The 20,761-nt window shown below is 34.2% G+C and overlaps 1 protein-coding gene across 2 annotated transcripts; it reads left to right on the top strand.

Moving 5' to 3' along the window:
- The first annotated feature begins 1,043 nt into the window (after positions 1-1,043).
- On the top strand, positions 1,044-19,793 carry LOC148608513 (proline dehydrogenase 1, mitochondrial-like). Of its 2 annotated transcripts, XM_088546425.1 has the most exons (13): positions 1,049-1,670; positions 1,966-2,174; positions 2,579-2,619; positions 5,513-5,659; positions 7,131-7,195; positions 10,859-11,043; positions 14,120-14,201; positions 15,399-15,491; positions 16,015-16,161; positions 16,448-16,543; positions 16,872-17,056; positions 18,554-18,642; positions 19,003-19,793. In XM_088546425.1, exons 1-13 carry the CDS (start codon positions 1,377-1,379, stop codon positions 19,206-19,208), a joined length of 1,839 nt encoding a protein of 612 aa, XP_088402551.1. In that variant the 5' UTR covers positions 1,049-1,376; the 3' UTR covers positions 19,209-19,793. The 2 variants fall into 2 exon arrangements, with proteins under 2 accessions (XP_088402552.1, XP_088402551.1); XM_088546426.1 differs by lacking the exon at positions 16,448-16,543 and having other exon boundaries at positions 1,044-1,670.
- Positions 19,794-20,761: the final 968 nt, after the last annotated feature.

The following is a 20,761-nucleotide window of genomic DNA, read 5'->3' as shown; positions in this document are numbered from 1 at the left end:
GTAAATAAATATTATCAATTAATCAAACAAATTTTATTCAATAAAAATCTGCAAAAATAAAAAATTGTGATGAGAAAAAATATCGTATAACTGATTTTAATATAAAATCAAATGAAAGACATAAAATATTATTTTATCAGGGGAGATAACAAACTATTGCCCTCGCATAGGCAGTAAGTAGTTGAAATGTTTTTTATTCCGTCCGGAAGCACTTTGTGTCTGGTAGTTTTCAAGGTTGAATCAGTAAACACCCAGATATCAACCAATGTGCCCATTTGATTAAAATAGGGGTGGAGTATAGTAATAAATTGTCTGGGCCGAAATTACACTTACTCGCAGCTATGCCAGCTCGGGGATCCGCGATAGGACGCCCCACCGGAATAGGTACCAAATATGTGAAAAAAAAGTAATTATATGATAAGTCAATAAAGTTTTCATTATGAATTATATGGGTAGTCATAAGATATTCAGCACCTAAGATTTACAGTTACATGTAATACATGAACTGGAAGGACCTGTCCACGTATTCAATTTGATTCTTTATTTTGATAGGGAAGGAGCCTGCATGGTTGTGATGGAAATTCGGACCACACGCTCCCCTCTTGTTTGTTATATCTGCATAACTGACCAAATTTTGACCACTTAAAATGCTTGTAACTAAAACATTGAGGAACAACTCATGGATTTGAGGAAATCCTCAGCTTGAGATTATTTTTATGAAACCTCTGCTTGGGGAAATTATATATGTCCGATATATAACTGCATGTAAGCTTTGTTTCAGAGCATAATTTATTTAACTAAATGCATCAATTACGCGCTTTAAGTCAGAGGAAGCCAAACATTTTTGTATGCATAAAACGTTATCTATGTATAGTAAACTATCGGTAATAAACAGCTACATTATTCCTACTGCTATGAATTTGAACAATTCTCTATTTAAAGAATTCTTAAGCGAAGGACAGGTTTTTTAAAAACTAATTTTGTGGGTGAGATGTCTTTATTTTTAGACTGGCAACCATATCACGAAATTCGTTTGTTTGTATTAATCTTGGTATTACCATCTAAATCCAAAGAAACTATTCATGTACATTGTTTCTTTTTTTACAAACGATTTTTTTAAGATTTAGAATTTACAATTACTTGTCTCAAAAATGCTGCTCTGTGAAATTTTCAAAGGCATGTTAAATATAACTCGGTTAAAACGGTTTATTTTTACGCAATACCTTAAAGTTCCAGGAACAATTTTCTTCTGGAATTCACCATAGAATTCTTACATTGGTTAGAACAAATGAAATTCATTAGTCAATGAGTTTAAGAATTGTGACATTTCCAAATAGTTCTTTACTGTGTCCATCGAGGATATTATCTGAATTTGAATGGCACTGAGTTCGTTTCTTCGATTAAAAGGCGTACTTCGAATATGTTTTCGTAAGAATATTCCACGGTCCTTCCAACTTATACACCGAAAGTCAACTGCTGAGAACGAAACGAAAGTCTTAGTAAAGACAACGGTAACAACATTTAAGGATGTTCAGCAGATCAATGGACTTGATGTGACTTTCAGTAATGCTGAAGAGGCTTTTCGTAGTAAAAAGACATGGGAACTCGTTAGAGCTTTAGCTGTCTTCAACTTGTGTTCAGTCAATTTTCTGGTTGACAACAATCGTGAGGTATGTTACGATTACCACTTTTGCCACATATAGCACGTGATAAAGTACATATGTTACGATGATCACTAATTTGTATACTTGTAAAGATTTTATGGATCATTTTCATTCAGTGTGTCGTTACCTTTAGGAATTCCTTGAATAATTTTTATTTCATGAATTGCCGACAGTCTCGACTCACCCTTCCGAAAATGTATAAGGACTATAGCCAAGCATGTCTGTTGTAGATCTAGAGGTATCCTGTAAATTAATGAATTAGTTGAAACTACATCTTGTTTTTGATGTCAAAATTTTGTAGATATTTAAATGGAGTCCTAGAATATTTGGGAAGACATTGTTTACCAAGCTGATGAAAGTAACTTTTTATGGACACTTTGTCGCTGGAGAAGACCAGAATGCTATCAGACCACTGGTTCACAAGAACCTACAGTATGGGGTGAAGTCTATCTTGGACTATAGTGTTGAAGTTGATCTATCCTCGCAGCAGACGGAAGAAGCTGAGACGAAGTAAGCATGAATTCTCCTACAGTTAAGTTAAAAATAACGTGACAGCCAGTCTCTGGCATTGCTGCTGTATCCACATTTAGTGGAATGGATATTGAAAAGTATTCTTAATCACTATTTCTGTCGAAAAGTCATATATAAGCCACGCTTGATAATCGTGAAAAATACGTGTCATACAGAAGTAAGCAAAGCAAAACAGCATGAAAAACAATTCGCAAAACAACAAAAAGTTATACAGAAAAAATAAGGGAGATAAGCATATAACACATTTGTGAAATAAAGTATATTTTAGAAATAAATATGCTCCTAACACTATTTTCCAAAGTGTTTCAAGATACTTATATAATAAAAATACTGAAGACAACAGTTTGTCTTGTAGTTCGTATTGTGTATCTTTGTACTTTCAGAGGCTGTGTTTCAGAAAATCAAGCTCCCGTTGATGATTTAGGCATGTATTTCCTAAAATTCAAAGCTGTCACCATTCTCTTGTTAAATAGATGAAATTAATGTTCATCTGTTTTCGATGAAGGTCACTTTTCCAAAATTTTAATTTTTCAAAGATCTAGCTTTAATCAAATTTGAACAAATCTTTCTACTTTAACAGTGTTCGGTCAGTTTTGCCATCCAATATTTATGAAAGATCAATCTCCGTATTGGTGCTTTGTTCATATGATAAGTGTTCTCAGAACCACTCCATCAAATATCATGGGTTAACATTGAGTTTGAAAAGTAAAATCTTAAGTTGATGAAGGACACACATGATATATGACAAGCCGGATAACCTTAAGTTAAGGAAGACTAATCTTGAGAAAAGGAATAATCTTAAGACAAGGAAGAATAATCTTAAGACAAGGAAGAGTAACCTTAGGACGAGGGGGAATAACCTTGAGATGAGGAAGAATAGCACTTAGATAAGGAGGAATAATCTTAAGAGAAGGAAGAATTACCTTGAGATGAGGGAGAATAATCTTCAGATGAGAAAAAAATCTTAGGACCAGTAAGAAAAACAGTAAGACGAGAAAGAGTGATAAACATCACATGAGAAATAATTACATTGATATGAGGAAAGATAACCTTCAGATGAGGGAAGATAATATTTAGATGAGAATTGCTAACCCCAAGATTAGAGATGACTGCATTGAGATGAGGAAATATTGCCATCAAATCAGAAAGGATTATATTAACATTGAGATATGATTGAGAACCTTTTGGTGAGAGGATTATGTATATTAAAATTAGGAAGATAATCCCAAGAAGTGATATGACTGCTTCGCGATGAGGACAAATAATCCTCAAATAAATGAGGATTACATTTATATGAGGTAAAATTACATTCAGACTAGAATAGATTACATTAGTAAAAGGAATGAGAACCCGCAGGTGAGAGAACTACATTGAGATGAAGAAAGATAACCTCAAGAGGGAGAGGATTACATTAAGATGATGAATGTTAAAGCTGCATTAGCTGTCTTTTTCGTAAATTTTTGTTTCTTATGAAATTAGAATTATTTCTACTGAATTGTACTTTTCTTGTACAATTTCATATGATATCCACATATAAAATGTATTACATACATGAAATAGGTGTCAATATATTTATCGTCTTGCAAGACAAAAGATCGACCTAGATAAATTCGTATGCATGTGACCTCGGGTGACCTTAATCCGCGCATGTGCTGTAAAGGTCGCTTCTTTAATAACAAATCTGATTGCAAAGCGTTTGTTTGTTTGCTTGTTGGGGTTTAACGTCAAAAGCGAAAGTGGTTATTCAACGACAAGGAAGACCGACGGACTCAAACCGTAAAAGAAAAAACTTCGAATACAACGCAAGGATCCTTTTGGAATTTACGTATTGTGATATAATGCGACTCAAATATAGTCATTATTTATCTGAAATCTAATCAAGAAATAGATGAAATGAAAGCAAGACACGTGCTTACCTGTGTATCCGTCATTGTTACGTTTTTTTACCAAGGTTAAAGTATTTTTAACCATGTGAATGTCCTTTCGGCAATTTTTCGGAAGTAATGGCGAAAAATAATTAGATTAGACTTATCGATTTTCTTTGATTAAAAAAACCCGTTGTTTTCACAATATTCTCTTTGAACTATCAACATTTATTGCTTCAATTGCATTACTACAAACTTATTTCATTGAATCAGCCAAATTCAGTAGAATCAAGAACTGAACAAATTTTGCAGCTACTGCAGCTTTAACCTCCAGATGAGCAGTAGATTGAAATAAGAAATGATAACCCACAGTTGAGAGAGGATTATATTGGGATGAAGAAGAGTAATCCTCAGATGAGAGAATAACATTGAGATGAGGAATGATTACCTCAAGATGGGAAAGGATTATATCCAGATGAGGAAATGGAACCTTCATACCGGGAAGGATTACATTAAGATGAGAAATGAGAAACTTCAAATGGAAGATTACATTTGCACGAGGAATGACGACCTCTCAAGAGGAGAGAAAATTACTTTGAGATAGGGAATGATAACCTCCAGATGAGGAAGGTTTACATGGAGAAGAGGATTGAAAACCCCCAGATGAAGAAGGAATACGTGAGATGATGATTGGTATCCTTCCGATGGGAGAAGTGCATTGAGATGAAGAAGGATAAACTTCTGTTGAGAGAGGATTTAATTATATGATGATAAGTAACCTCAAGATAAGAGATGATAACATAGGGATGAACAAGAGTAATCCTCAGATGAGAGAGGATAATATTGAAATGAAGAATGATAAACTTCAAATGAATGAAGATTACAGATTACATTTAGATTAGGAATGATTGGTAAGGTAGGATTACTTTAAAATGAGGGAAGATAGTCTCAAGAGGAGAGAGGATTACAATACAAGGGAATAACCTCCATAAGAGGAAAAATACTATTAAGAAGATGATTGGTAACCTCCAGATGAAAAGAGTACATTAAGATATTGAGATAAGGGTTGATTACCTGAAATTGAAGAAGGATGACAAGAGGAAAGAATTGATAACCTTTAGTTGAGGGAGGATTATGTTGAAATGACGAATGTTAACCTCAAGATAGGAAAGAATTACGTTCAGATGGAAGAGGATATCATTTAGACTAGGAATGATAGATGAATCTCTTGATAAATATGAAGATTAAGAGAATTGCAGAGAGATGAGGAAGATAACCTTCAGATTATGGAGGACTACATTTAGATTATCAACGAAAAAGTTCAGATGAAAAAGATTTCAATGAAATGAGAACGAATAACCAGAGAATTTAGGGAAAATCAGCATTGAAAAAAGAAAATACTGGGATTTAAGTAAAAACATCATTGTATAAGAATTCACTCTCACTTTGTAGATCGCGGTATTAAACAAATTAAAGCTTCTCATGAGTTTCTGGACAGGAGAGATGAAGTTGTTAGTACCAGGACATATTGCTATGAGGATGAGGTGACGTATGATGAGAATATGAAGGCATTCCTCAGATCTGTCGATGCTGCTGCAGGTAAGATAATAGATGTAAGGAGGCTGTCTTTAGTTAGAAACTGAGGTAAAATATTTAAAAAAAACAAGGAACATTTCAATTTCATTTTTTTGTAAAATCAAGCATGGGGCAATCATAGTGCACATTCTCTTTTGATTTTCAATCTGAATCAACTTTTACTACCATTTCAATATTTACTCCTGTATAAGGTACTAACTCAAAATTTGGCAAATATTTTGATGATGCTTTTGTACTTCTAATTTGAAAAAGTGTTTATATAAAAACTTTCGGATCATTCAAATCAATAGAAAGTATATATGTGGATAATATCGGCATAAAACACTGGAGACAATTAAGAAACATCAAAATCAAGGTAAATGGCAAATTAAACCCCGTGAAAACATGATACAGAAACGTTCTAAAACATAATACACTACAACAACATTTATAAATGAGAATAAAGAAAACAAGACAGTTCATAAAACATTTAAAGCATTTACAATAAATTGCAGTATAAATTCCGATAAAAGAAAACAAAAACAAACAAACGAACAAACAAACAAAAAATAAACAAATACAAAAAAAGCGGCAGTATCTCCTGCTCTATCAGCCATACCCGTCACACTGCTAATGGTGAATTTGAAAAGCGTCCATCTGGTAATATCTGAAATTTAACTGAAGAATCATGTCTCGTCTTTCATATCGGTCAACATAATGGAATATTGGAGCGGAATAACCTATGCTCAAATATTTAATTTTTTTAATTTCTTGCTTTGCAATGATGATTTCCGTTATTCCACACCACACAGTCAAGTTTTCAGTCATTGCTTTGAATAAAAACTTGATTTCCAAGAACGTCCTTTCATTCAAAACTTAAAGTAATGGCGGTATGCATTGTATATTGAAAGTAAATGGTCAATCGAATAAATCATGCCTTATTTGTTGGAATTTTGCCCTGTCCATTACAAGAGGGCTGCTATATAGAAAGACAGCAAAATACACCAATAAATTAAAAACAGTATTTTCCAGTAATACAGCATAGGTATAAAAAAAACCAAAATAACCACACAATTGAAATTAAACACACATTAATGTGAAGATAGCTGACAAGTCCTTCACCCTATAGGGTACAAACATATAATCAAGAGTCTATGAGAATTTCCACTAAGTGTGAAAACTTCAAATCAAAAGTAACAACTTCCCGAGGTGATACCGACAGAAAATATTCCTTATGTGCTTCAGTGGTGAATTCTGATCAAGAAACAAAGAAAATCAAAATACTCTTGAATAAAAAAGATGTTTAGATGTAGCAGGTGGATAGCAATTCACTGTCATTCATTTCTTAAATTTCTCTTTGATGTAGAATACGGTGTGAAAGTGCATGAAATGATAATTACAACATAAATAAACCTTAAAATGTGAATTTTTTAGAACTGTCTTAAATTTGTTATGGTTTACAGAAGAATTACAATTAGTAATTAACATTTACCAGGTTCGGCTCAGAAGACAGGATTCATTGCTATCAAACTGACTGCCCTTTGTCGACCGGAGCTTCTGGTGAGTGCTGCTAGTACTCTAACCCAAATAAAACTAAATTTTAGGAAAATAAGTAGTCCTGCATATTTTGGGATAAAGGGCACTACAAACACTATAAAGTCAGCCTCATATCTTGACCTACTTAGTGATCGATGGTAAAGGGAAACTCATACGAAAACTATACGACACACGCGATGACTCCCCATCTAGCATCATCAACTTTCCTTTTATCTGTGGCAACATCTCTTCAGCACCTACGTATTGAGTTTTTATTTCACAACTCATACATTATGCCAGGACTACCCCGGACTTTTTTTAACGCTCTAGACATCTTATACAATTATGATTATGGAACATGGTTTTGTTGCTACAAGTCATCACTGAAAGAATTGTATGGTTGTTAAAGTGAAAGCTTAGATCGTTTTGCTGAATCAATCTGAACCATAACAGTAGAATTGTTCACCTTGTCATAATTCATCTTCAATCTTTCGTCTACTGTGAAAGTACTATTCTTCGTGGGGTACCAAGTTTCCTTGGTTTCAGGCTAGAGCCAGACCACAAAATTTGGTTCCAAACGAAAAGGAGATTCCAATTGATGTGTATACTGAAAACCTAAAAACAACGATTTCAAGAATCCACGAACTTGAGGATCTTCCCTATTCCACGAAAATAGGTATCCACGAATTAATGTCCGTTCACAGTACTTCAAACGTGACATTGTATGAGTAACCCAGTGGGTATTCCTAGATAAGCAGAGAACGCTTACACTACCGGTAATCTGGTCCATAATTCAAGTTTTTAGTGGAGTCCGGGTTGCTCATTTGTACGTGTTATTTTTATAATTTCATGTTTTTTGTTGTGCGTGTTTATTTTAATTGTCTTGTCATTATCCTTGGATTATATTCTTTGGGTTACCGTTTGAATACTAGTTCCTTTAATTACTCTATGATTTGACTGAGGTTGTAAAATAGAAACATCGAATTATATCCTTTTCGTTTTATTTGTTTTACTAGGAGCAGATGACATACACATTTGACTAAAAGACCTATTTCCCCTGTCTAATCATTCACAAAAACTACTCAAAAATATATACGTGTATGTGTATGTTGGTGTCCAATATTTTTGTAGTTGGAAAAAACATTACATGTAATGGATAAAACGAGAGTTAAAACTTACACACTCAGTTTAATGCTATTATTTCTTTTTGTGTGTGCATGTTTTTCTATATTCATATCATACGCATTATTCAACAAAAAAGCTCCAGACCAGTTTAAACCTACAAAAAGTTATTCTTTCACCGTATGTAATGTAAATCCCATGCTGGGTCAAGAACCACGGTACATCATAAGACATGTAGTAAGGACACATGTCATGCTTTTTAATATAGTGTGTTAGTATCTATATAAAGACCCAATGAGCGAATCAATGTTAACACCAAACAAAAAAAAAAAACAAAAAAACAAAAAAACAAACAAAAAAAAAACTTTCTTTAATTACAACTGTGTCCCTAACGAATTAGTCTATTCAACGGTTTCGTTAACTGATTGGATGATTATTGATCTTTCCGTGCTTTGTGCATCCTCCCAAGTCAGAGTTTTGAGTCCACCTTCGCTCTTTAAACATCCTCCCAAGTCAAGGTTTTGAGTCCACCTTCGCTCCTTACACATCCTCTCAAGTTTGGGTTATGAGTCCACCTTCGCTCCTTCAAACCCCTTACATCACTCATACATCTAGTGAGTAACCTAAATTTACTTCCGTAGTGGTATTAAGGCACGAGACTGCAATTAATTTTCAAGTGCATTTCAATATACACATTTCAGCAGATTAAAAAAAATCCACTGGCGCAAACTGAATAAAACTTCTCAGGCCTAAAGATATGTACATGCAGGATTTTATATATAAATTGTAGAAAATTTCACCATCATTTTCTGAAATTAATACATATAATTTGGAGATGGAGTTAAAAGTCCTAAATTTTAACCTTCTTCCACTGAACCAAATCACAACTTTTAGTCAGAATTGATTAATGAAAAAATCTCCCATGTAATTTTAACCTATTTTCTACCAGTACCAATTAGAGGCAAAACTTCAGCAAATAAGTTTCCAGTAAAAATATGAAAAAATGTGGAAGGTACCTACTACCAAAGTTGGAACTATATTCGTATACAATGAAAAACCAAGGGAATTAATTGTGTTCTCGTACCTTATTGCGATGTGGATCCTGAAAAATTCGAAAGATCTTCTGGAAACCCTCAATACAATTCAAGATTATTCTCAGAATACAGAGCAATAAAACCTATGATTTTTAAAACTCTTTATACTTCTATTCCCCATGCTCAGTTAATATTTCGACTCAAAAACATTATACATCGATTTTATTTCAGAAAAGACGGTACACCTAGATACAAATATATAGTTCTTGGTAGAGAATCATCATACTTTGTCCAAAAAAAAAAAAAAATCCAAATTACCCTCCAAATATAGCGAAGACGATGTTTTCTAAATGCTGGAATTTATGATCGACAACATATTTGTCCAGTATGGTGGACGCGTTTTTTTCTGATCCAAAAGAAGGAACATCTTTTTGCGAATTTCAGTTTCCGCTACATAAACGGAATTTCGTTAAACAATCATAGTTTCGGGGATTTGATACATTGCATCTATCCCAAAGAACTTGAGATAAAGAAAAACAGACACTGTGAAGTCAGCCTCATATCTTCCCCTACACTTTTATAATGACGGTAAAGGAAAACTTTATCATTCCGTATTGTCAACTTTCCTTTCATCTCTGGCAAAATCGCCTCGGCACCTGCGTATGGAGATTTCTTACCACAACTCAAATGTTATGCCAGAGCTTGTCCTAACTACATAGACTTTTTGTATCTAGATATACTTCTTACAATTAGACTTCTGGAACAGCATTATGTTGCTGCAAGATTGAAGTCATCACTAAAGAAGTTTTATGGTCGGCATTGTGAACTCGTGAATCGTTATGGTGTATCCATCTGCACAATGAAAATTGATTTGTTCAATGTGTCATAGATTTCCTTTCATCTTTCGTCTACCCTGGACTTGACTTTTCATGAGCAACTCGGTGGGTATTTTTAGAAAAGCAGAGGACACTTACTCTACCGGTGCTCCTGGTCCATGCTCCCAGTCTTTAGTGGTGTCTTAGTTGCTCATTTACTTTTGTTACTTTATGTGTTACTTTGATTATGTAATGTTCTTTGTTGCGCGTGTCTGTTTTCCATGTCTGGTCATTGTCCCTGGATTACATTCTTTTGATTTCCGATAGAATCTTTGTTTCTTTGATTACCCTTTTACGACCATGTGATATCGAAACCTTGATGTTGTAATTTAATATGTTTCGTTAAAATTCGAAACATTGTTACGAATACGAGCAAATCGAACCATATGAAGATGACAAGGGGATATCACCATCTAAAAACAGACAGTTAACAATAGGGTAAGAGAAATCATCCCTTTCATCGTAAATTGTAGTACAAAGTTTACCATTGTAAATATGAATACTTAGATCAAGAAACGGACATTCTTTTACGATAAAGTAAGTATATTCAACTTGATCTACATTCATATCATATTTCCGGCTTATCGTAGCGACTTCTCACGTTATGGCATATATTCCTGTCGTTGAAATATGACTGACCTGTTATTCTGTTTCAGATGAGGTTGTCAAATGTACTGATATCCACTAGAAAAATATTCAAGACACTGGCAGGTGAACAAGACATTCTGCTACACAAATTCCGCGAGAAAGATTTCTACAAGTCACTAAATGAATTGGGACTGCCTATATCAAGAGATGCAGCAAACACATGGTTCTCTATTCTGGATATTACTTATGATAAGTAAGGCCAACTAAGAGAATGTCTTGTTTTTTATTCCATCAACATCTCTTTTAATGTTATCAATGCCACTTCTACCCACACTCAATACAATTGAGCTCCTCCGTGTTGTGAAAAGTGTCCTCTTATCTTATTTTTGCATAAGTATAGTAAAACTGCTTCTGCCCTACAGAATTGGAAAATGACACGACGTCTAAGAAAGTCACATTGAATGACGAAAGCCAATGTCTCAGATAGCAGTTTTAACATTCTTCATTTTAATAGTGGTCATCTCAGCACTAAGATTTATGATAAAAGAGACGGCTTTAATTTTAATCATAAATTTTCCTTACCTGTGCCGCAATATTCCTTTACCTCCTGCATATAGTGTTTATACTTCACAATTGATTCGCAATGCTAGAACAAGTGCTAACTACTATAATTTCCTTGAAGGCCATAAATATCTGCGTAACAGAATCCTGAATCATGGGTATGAAGAAATACGTTTCAAAATGTCTCTTACCAAATTCTTCTTAGATATCAGTCTTTGGTCGAAAAATACCTAGTTTCTTCTTACATAATGAGTAATGATGTTTTTTTTCACGCCAGAATGGTATAGGGAAGTTTAGTATCCTGTAAAACCTAGATTTAACCCACCATTTCTTTAGCTGCTCTATTTTGCCAGATTTATTTTTGACTTGACTTGATTATGTATCAAAGGTGTTTGGTAATTTTGTTTCTACCCTTATTCCGCAAACGGGTGATATATAGTCTTCATTTTATTCATCCATTCGTTCGTCCTCAGTTCTAATCAACAGTTCCACTTAAACCGCTGAATGCAATGATATAATTTTACACATTCTTTATTGTATGATGTCATTGTGCACTTCAAATTTCATTTTTCTATCTGAATAGTTTTTGGGTTCCAGATGCAAAACATTGATTTATTTTATTTGGGGTCACCAAATGAGCTTCTACCTACCTAACCTGTTCGCTCCGGTCGGAGCATAAGGTCAACACAAGGTCTGGTCAATCAATTTGTCTATTTGTCTTTTTCTCTGCCTCATCCAATGTCATCTTCAGTTCCTTGAGTTCGTGTTGTACTGTCTTTCGCCAAGTTGTTTTGGGTCTTCCTCTTGACCTTTTGCCCTGTGGTGTCCATCGCAGTGCTGTTTTGGGTAACACTTAAGTTATACATTCTGAAAACATGTCCTATCCAGCAGAAGTGCCTCGATTATTTTTTTTGTAATATACAGGTGACTCTCTCATTTTCAGTATGTTAACATTGTTATTTGTTATTTTTTGGGCCAAGATATCATGCAGATCGGTGTAAAAGTACATGTCTTCTGTTTTCTTTGTGTTGAGTTTGAGTCCAACTTGGCTTGCAAAATTGCTGAACCACCAAATGAGCTTCTAGATTCATATATTTACATTGATAAACTAAAAATCTAATTCATACTGCAATCATTCTATTTGAGCAGCCCAAATGTGCTGACTGTATATTTATTGGTGATATACGGTCACTAACAGTATATCAAAGATTGAAGTTTTCAAAGTGACTAATCGTCAAATATTCTCAGTCACTGATTTTGGCTTACTTTCAACATCCGAAATGGCACGAATGCGATATGCTCAAAAATCGGGTGACTTCCGATAAAATCTTGGTTCCCTTGATATTATTGCGTACTCTTTGGTAAGCGTGATGACCTGAATGTTTTCAATTACTCAGAACCAGATTAAACAACTGGCAATGGCTATATATAGATATCGGATCCTGAAAATCTATATACAGGCGCGTAGCTGCCGTTAGGCAAAAAAGATTTTGCCTGCACTTAATTTTGCCAATTTTTTTAAATGCATCCAGAAGAGGCATAAATGATGCTCTAAAACGCTATGTCCGCGGAGCTTCGCTTTAAGCGGCCCCCAGACCCCCTGCCGTAATTTTGCCGACACTTCAATTTGGCCTCAGCTACGCGCCTGATATATGACCTGGAAACTGGATTATATTACATGAATTCAATGCTAACCGACCATTTCGTCTTTTAATGTAAACTTCCCGTTCTCATACAAGGAGAAAAAATACACATAGACATAAATATGTTTTTTAAAAGGTACTTTGTAGCGATATCTTTAGGTCGCTTATGATGTTGACCAGGGAACCAGATTAGAAACCAGATTAAACAACTGGCAATGAATATTCATAGATATCGGAGTCGTGCAATTGTATATGACCTATACAGTCTTGTATAAAGCCTATGTGCATGAATCGGAAACTGGGTAATGTTCAATGCTAACCAACCATTTCATGTAAATTTCCCGTTCTAATGCAAGCAGGAAACACACGTAGAACACATGTGTATGATATTTAAGAGATACATTTTTATCTCGTATGAAGCTAGCACTATGAGTCTATGGCGGTAAACACGGTGAAGATGTGCAGCATTAAGTGGCGTATAACTATATATTTATGTAAATCGTATGCGAATACATGAATGAAGTACTGAAGTTACCAGTCACTTTGGCCTCTCTTACTTTCGTACCCTTGCATGAACAAACTGTTTACCGTGGCGTCACTATCGGGGGCCACAAGTAGGGATGAAATGTACAAAACACGTCTATGTATAAAATATAACTTGATTAAACAATGATAAAGATTGTAGTATACAGACAATTACTGTATATTGACTATAAATAAAAACAGTATACGAATGATACCTGGAATCCACTTGTGTCCAAATGTCGGGCATCTGTGTCTATTAGTGTCCCAATGTGACGGCTTCTGTGTCAACTTGTGTCCCAATGGTGGGATTCATATGTCCATTTATGTCCAAATGTTGGGGCTCCTGTGTCTATTTGTGTCCAAATGTTGGGCTACTGTGTCCACTTGTGTCCTATCAATAGTGTGAGAACGGATACACAAAGCTAGGATATAATGTATATCAAAACAACCACAAGTAGGGACTGTATAACGGTTTTATTCTAATCCACAAAAAAATCGTTAATCTGGTTGTTTCTCTGATGTCGCAACGGTTTGTTTTTGTGTGTATGAATTTTTATACTAACTTTAATCTTATTGGACATTTTGTCTTTCACATTTTAGGGAAGTGGATCTATGGGATTGGGATAACTTACTTGATGCAAACCTCAGTATTTTCAAACTTCTGGCCATACCTCACACTGCAGTAAGTTAAAGTAATAAAATGAAAAGTCACCAAAACTACAGTAGGTCTTTATGGAATTAAGATTGCCATTGTGGCGTGACTTGACATGAAAACACATTTTTCATAAGAAAATAGGTGCATGCCTTTAGGATGAAACAAAATTAGAACATCACAAGATCATATGTCTACGATATCTGGATACACCATTTCACCTACTACGTAACAGAAGTCAAAACTGTTATTAGTAAATTCTGCAGAGTTACCAAGCTATATTTAACGAAGGGAAACGTTGGAATAAAATGAAGCTGATAAAAAAAAATCTGTAATAATGTTGTTATTTTGTGGTCATAACATATTTCAAGATGCATTAGCTGTCAAATTTGTTCAGTTTTGATTCTACTGAATTTTGCTGATTCAATGAAATAAGTTTGTAGTAATGCTGTTGAAGCCATAAATATCGATAATACCTACAGAATATTGGGAAAACAACGTTTTTTAATCAGAGAAGATCGATAGCTCTGATCTAATTATTTTTCGCCATTACTTCCGAAGATTGCCGACAGGACATTACCCTGGGTTCAAAATACTTCAACCTTGCTTAATAACAATAACAGATACACAGGTATGCACGTGTCTTGTTTTCATCTCATTTCATTTATTAATAAATTTGACCATATTTGAGCCACATTATATCACAATACGTAAATTTTAAAAGGATCCTTGCGATATGTTCGAACTTTTTTCTTTTACGGCTTGAGTCCGTCGGTCTTCCTTGCCGTTGAATAACCACTTTCGCTTTGCAATCACATTTGTTATTAAAGAAGCGACCCTTACAGCACATGTGCGGATTAAGGTCCCCAGAAGTCACTTGCATACGAATTTATCTAGGTCGATTTTTGTCTTGCAAGACAAAAGTACATTGTATATAGACATCTATTTCATGTATTTAATGCATTTTATTTGTGGATATCAAATAAAATTATACAGGAAAAGTACAATTTAGCAGAAATGATTCAAAGTTACTTTAAGGTATATTTCAACAAAATAAAAAATTTACGAAAATGACAGCTAACGCAGCTTTAAAAACTAAAACAATCAGAAACAGAAGAAAAAATCCAAGGAAACTAAAGGGAAAGGCTTACCTGGAACTTCCTAGATACTCGTGTCATGTCCTGTGTCTTATGAATAAAGAAAACTTTCTATGATACATAACTTCAGAAAGGACTACAAGAATCTACGGCACAGGAACTGACAGAAGAGGAAGATCTGTATATGCAAAGTATGATTTCAAGACTTAATAAAATTGGCGAAGTAAGTTTTAGGGTTAAAGGTTGAATAGATCAAAACAAATAAAAGATTTTTTGCTTCCGTGACTAAGGCACTATTGATATTTCTTTTCCATAAAACAGGTTTTTACAATAAAGATGTTGCAAAAGGACTTGGAATAAAGGACTCTACAGACACCATATGAAGTCAGCTTCATATCTTAACCTACTCTCAGAGATTGATAGAAAGGAAAAACTCATAACCAAACTATACGACAAACGCGATTACTTCTCATCCGGGTTGTTTATTTACTTTGCTTATTTGTCCTTGTTATTGTGGTTAAACCGTTTCTTTGTTTTGTGTTTTTATTTTCCTTGTCTTGTCTTTGTTCTCTGATTATATTATTTTGGTTAACATTCAAGTCGTGGTTTTCTTGATTACTCTGTAGATATCCCTTTGACTTTTAAAAGAAAAAAAACGTAATAAATACATGCAATATTTACCAAACCAAAAAGTATTTAGTATATGTTCTAGAATTATTGCAGAAACTGCTCTTCTTCTATGTCAGTATGCCTCAGAGAATGGTGTTAGGGTTATGATTGATGCAGAACAGACATACTTCCAGCCAGCTATTAGTAGATTGACAATAGAAATGATGAGAAAGTTTAACAAAGACAAAGCTGTTATCTTCAATACGTATCAAACTTATCTAAAGGTGAGATTCAATCAATCAGCGGAAAGTTAGACAAAAAAAAGGGGGGTGATTTTTTTTTTTTTATAAATTCCAAATTAGCTGATTAAGCTTTTTCTTGGAGTTATTGTGAATTCATTTATAATATATGTAGTGTAAAATATAGCAATTATTATAAAAGATATACCTACTTAATCAATTAGTACTATCATGGAAAAGGTAAGGACCCGCTTGAATATCACTATCTACGTGGTTTTACAATGTTCACATGTTTTAGATACGTATGGTTATTACAAATATATTTTTTCAGAGCGCTTTAACAACACTGAAAATAGACTTGGAATTGTCAAGAAGAGAGAAATTCTATTTTGGTGCAAAATTAGTCAGAGGGGCATACATGGAACAGGTTAAATAAGTGGTTTACTTGTGACATATTTATGTTTTTTTTTCAATTACCAGAATATAATACTTTAGTACATCTGTTTGCTTATAATCTGTATTATTGGTTAAATTTTGTTGACGGAGACAAACGTCGACGTCACATGTTTACTTGCATACTAAGTAATTAGAGAATTTATTCTTGAAAAAGAATAAAAACAAAAACAAAACAAAAAATAAACAGACAAGATTTTTGATTAGTAAATCATCACGCATAACGATACACACGACGTTCAAGCGATACTTTCAGCGTAACATTATGTACATATGGTTTATTATTAACTCTGCGTTTATAGGAAAGAGAAAGAGCAGCAGCCATTGGATATGTAGATCCTATAAACCCTACATATGAAGCTACCACTGCCATGTATCATAGCTGTTTAGAAGAAGTTTTCCGTCATGTGAAACATCGCTCTCTAGGAGAAATAGCTGTCATGGCTGCTACACATAATGAGGATACTGTTAGATATGCAGTAGAAAGGTTTCAATATAGTTTATTTTACACAGAAAAACATTTATAAAGACAGGCAGTCAAGACTTAAAATTACTATTTTGAAGTTATTAGCTGTTAAAGAGTAATCAGGGGAACCAAGGTTATAGCGGTAATCAAAAGAATGTAATCCAGGGACAAAGACCAGACATGGAAAACAGACATTCACAACAAAGAACATAAAGTAACTAAAATCATACATACAAAGTAACAAAAGTAAATGAGCAACTCAGACTCCACTAAACTGGGAGTATGGACCAGGTGCACCGGTAGGGTAAGCGTCCTCTGCTTTTCTAGAAACACCCGCCGTGTTGCTCATAAAAAGACAAGTCCGGGGTAGACAAACGAGGAAAGGAAAACTATGACCCGTTGAATACATCAGTTTTCATGGTGCTGATGGATACACCACAACGATGCACAAGTTCATGATGACGACCATAAAACTTCTGTAGTAATGACTTCAATCTTGTAGCAACGATCTTTAACATTGCCAGGACATAGTTTGCGTTTTATTTGACAAAAAAGATTCCAAGATGCGAACTGGTGCAAAATAACATAGTGGTCAAATGGCAGGGTTTTTTTTGGCAAAATCACTAAATTAGGGTGTGACTATATTCCTTGGCTAGTGGGTTTTCTTCGAGTATTTTTTTGTTTTTGTTTTTTTTTTTTTGATTACCCGAATCCTGTTTCCCTAAATTTCCCTTCCAAAGTTATAGCCAAAATTAATTATTCATAGAAAGGAGTTGAGTCTTTTGGAATGTGGGTTTTTACGGTTTGTCGCACATATCTTGAAAAATAAAAAATAAACATTTGTACATATGAAATATGAACACGAAAATGATCGCTATGTTATAGTTTACTCAACATATGACAGATTTATTTTCCTGGATTTTTTTTATCTTTAAGGCAGATATCTACAAACTGATCGTACGTAAAATTGAGAATGTATCGAAAAAAAGGTTATAAACACAATGTATCAAAATCAACTTCCATGTAATTTCATAAAGGCGCCACTTTTGAATAAAAAACTGCAAAATTAAGAAGATAATTGGTTGTTAAAAAGAAAGCAATTGATAGCATATCTTAGAAACAGGAACCTGAGAATGGTTATGGTAAAACGCAAGAAATGCACTAGCGTATAAACTAAATACAAAATAGTAAATACTTTCAGAGATCACCAAAAGGTCTTCAACAAGTGTACACACACCTTTAAGTAAGATCTGTAGGGCCCCGACAACAAACGTAATAAAATTCAAGGTACATGCAACAGATCGATGACACTTCTTGAAAATAAACTAAAAAGTAAAATGACGACAATAAGGCATATTAATGACCGATATCTCCTGCCTATAGATAGGCAAGGCGTGATGGGTATGGTAATTGCCTTTTATGAGTAAAAAACTTGAATATTGAAAATATATTTTTATGCCAATACCCGATGATGAAAGTTTAAATGATGCTATGTCTTATGTCTTTTTACATTTTAAGTATGGAGCAGCATGGAATAAAACCGTCAGATAAGATTATTTGTTTTGGACAGTTATTGGGGATGTGTGATCAGATCAGTTTCCCACTGGGTAAGGAATACTTATCATACATTGTTACATATGAAACTGTTTTATATCATGAGATATCTTTTATCAGGAAGTGAAACCAGTTGATCTGCGTTTGGGTGCTCTTTCTTCCTAAAAGGTTGATTAAAGACGGATTGACAAACGATAAAATTTGGAAATTATATTCCGAGAGGAAGATTACGGTTAATTTCTGTATTGGAATTTTGTACATTTTGAGTTAGATACATGTAGTAACTAGATTCCACACTATACACTTGCCATTTTCTACACACTACTCAAAATAAATTCACTACTTCAATTCTTAAAATGGTAAACAGGATTCAATGTAATTTGATGTTTTATTCTTGTTCCTCTAATTTTTAGGTCAGAGTGGTTATTCTGTGTACAAGTATGTACCATATGGCCCTGTAGAGGAGGTATTACCCTATCTTTCTCGTCGAGCCCTGGAAAATAGAGGGATCTTAAAGAAAGTCCAGAAAGAAAAATCTTTATTGTGGACGGAAATAAAAAGAAGAATAAAAACAGGACAGGTCAGATATGATCCTCTTAGGAGTGGACCTTCTGAGTGATGATTTGTGTAGGAAATGTTGTATAATGGTATTAAGCGCTCATGATTAACCAAAGCGTTGTTTATATTACGACAGAAGATTGGTGCAGCTGTGATCATTTTAAAGTCTTTCATTTTTCCTTGCAGAAATTCTGTACGGCACGCTTGAAAAAACTATTACACATGCCCTTTTTACGGGGTATTTTGATATCGTTTTATGTACATATACTGTAAATTTGAAAGCATTATATATTCCAATGTTCACTGCGATGAAATGTCAAATTCGTGAGTTTTATTTCTATTAAAAGAACTTTTTCTTGTGTTTTACACATTAAGTTACAATGAAAACTTATTTATAGATTTATAGATATGTACATCTATGTTTGACTTCTTTATTGAACATTTGCAACACCTAATACACATTTTGCCTGATTAATTATTTTAATGTAATTCTTGTATTGATGTTGACTACGTATTTAGTTATGTTTATTTATTTATTTATTGTCATTTTTTGTAATTTAGTTGTTGTTAAGTTGTAGAAACAAAAACTTGATATTGATTGAACAATGTAAGGTCATTTATAATAAAATTAAATTGCACGAACGGACTTTAGAGGAATAACATGACAAATAACTTTAATTAGATTGATTTTTAGGTTGGTCTGACTTTTTTGTCTTCTGTCGAATGTGTACGAATATGACCGGATATGCAATTTGTCATAAAAAGTGTCGCTAACGAATGTTTGATAGGTATACAGAAGTTAACTTCAGAGTAAGCGTATGCTTGTTATTTAACTATACATTATTCTAAGAAACAGCTGTATTGTGTGTCGGGCAATTTAGCCTCCTGTGGCGAAGCGCAAAGGTTCCTACTATCGAATACCACAGCAGGGTTCTTTAACGTGCGAGGAACGTGGCATCTTTCCCAACACGGTGCACCACTATGGTTTGCGAACAGGTTTTCCGTAAAATAGCCCGACAACTCCAGCATGTAACACGCCAGGGGTTCCCATTCCACCACCTGGGGCACACAACCCAGTTGCTCTGTGGGCAGAGCGTCCTAGCCCCCGGCTAGGATTCTGAGCACTGTTAAGTCGCTTTTTACGACAAGCTTAGCGCTGCTGCGGGCCTATTCTTTTGACACCCGGACCTGCACAGGGAATGCTGGTACGAAATGTAGTTTTGATAGAAATGTTGTTCTTTCATATCTTCTGAGCTAGCTTTCAGTAACTGCGAGCGTTCTTTAAGTGAAAATGTCATTTTTTCTATAAGGTGTACGTTGAGATATTCCATTGAGAGAATCGTATGTATTAAATGTATTTTATGACGTGTTTCTTTGGTGTTTAAGATAATTTTTGGCCTTACATTAAAGGGGTGGTTAAGGCCTTATAAAACTAGTTTAACCCTACCGCAGATTTCATGCACCTTTCCACAGTCAGGAGATGTGGGACATTAATGTGTCTTTGTTATATTACATGTGAAAAAAAACGAAACGAAACGTTAATACAAAAAAAAAAAAAAAAAAAAAAAAAAAAAAAAAAAAAGAGATGGTTGTAACTATCAGAAATATTAATAA

The sequence above is a fragment of the Perna viridis genome, chromosome 9 (assembly GCF_037379345.1).
Source record: "Perna viridis isolate PV_CMFRI_1.1 ecotype Kerala chromosome 9, ASM3737934v1, whole genome shotgun sequence".
Classification (NCBI taxonomy): Eukaryota; Metazoa; Mollusca; class Bivalvia; order Mytilida; family Mytilidae; genus Perna; species Perna viridis.
This window is presented reverse-complemented; position numbering and strand designations above follow the sequence as displayed.

Bases quoted from the DNA above. Each gene is read 5' to 3' on its own strand.
- LOC148608513 (XM_088546425.1), top strand. From the start codon at position 1,377: ATGGCACTGAGTTCGTTTCTTCGATTAAAAGGCGTACTTCGAATATGT. The intron at 5,660-7,130 runs GTAAGATAATAG...AACATTTACCAG, and splicing joins ATCTGTCGATGCTGCTGCAG to GTTCGGCTCAGAAGACAGGA. The intron at 15,492-16,014 runs GTAAGTTTTAGG...CTTCTATGTCAG, and splicing joins GACTTAATAAAATTGGCGAA to TATGCCTCAGAGAATGGTGT.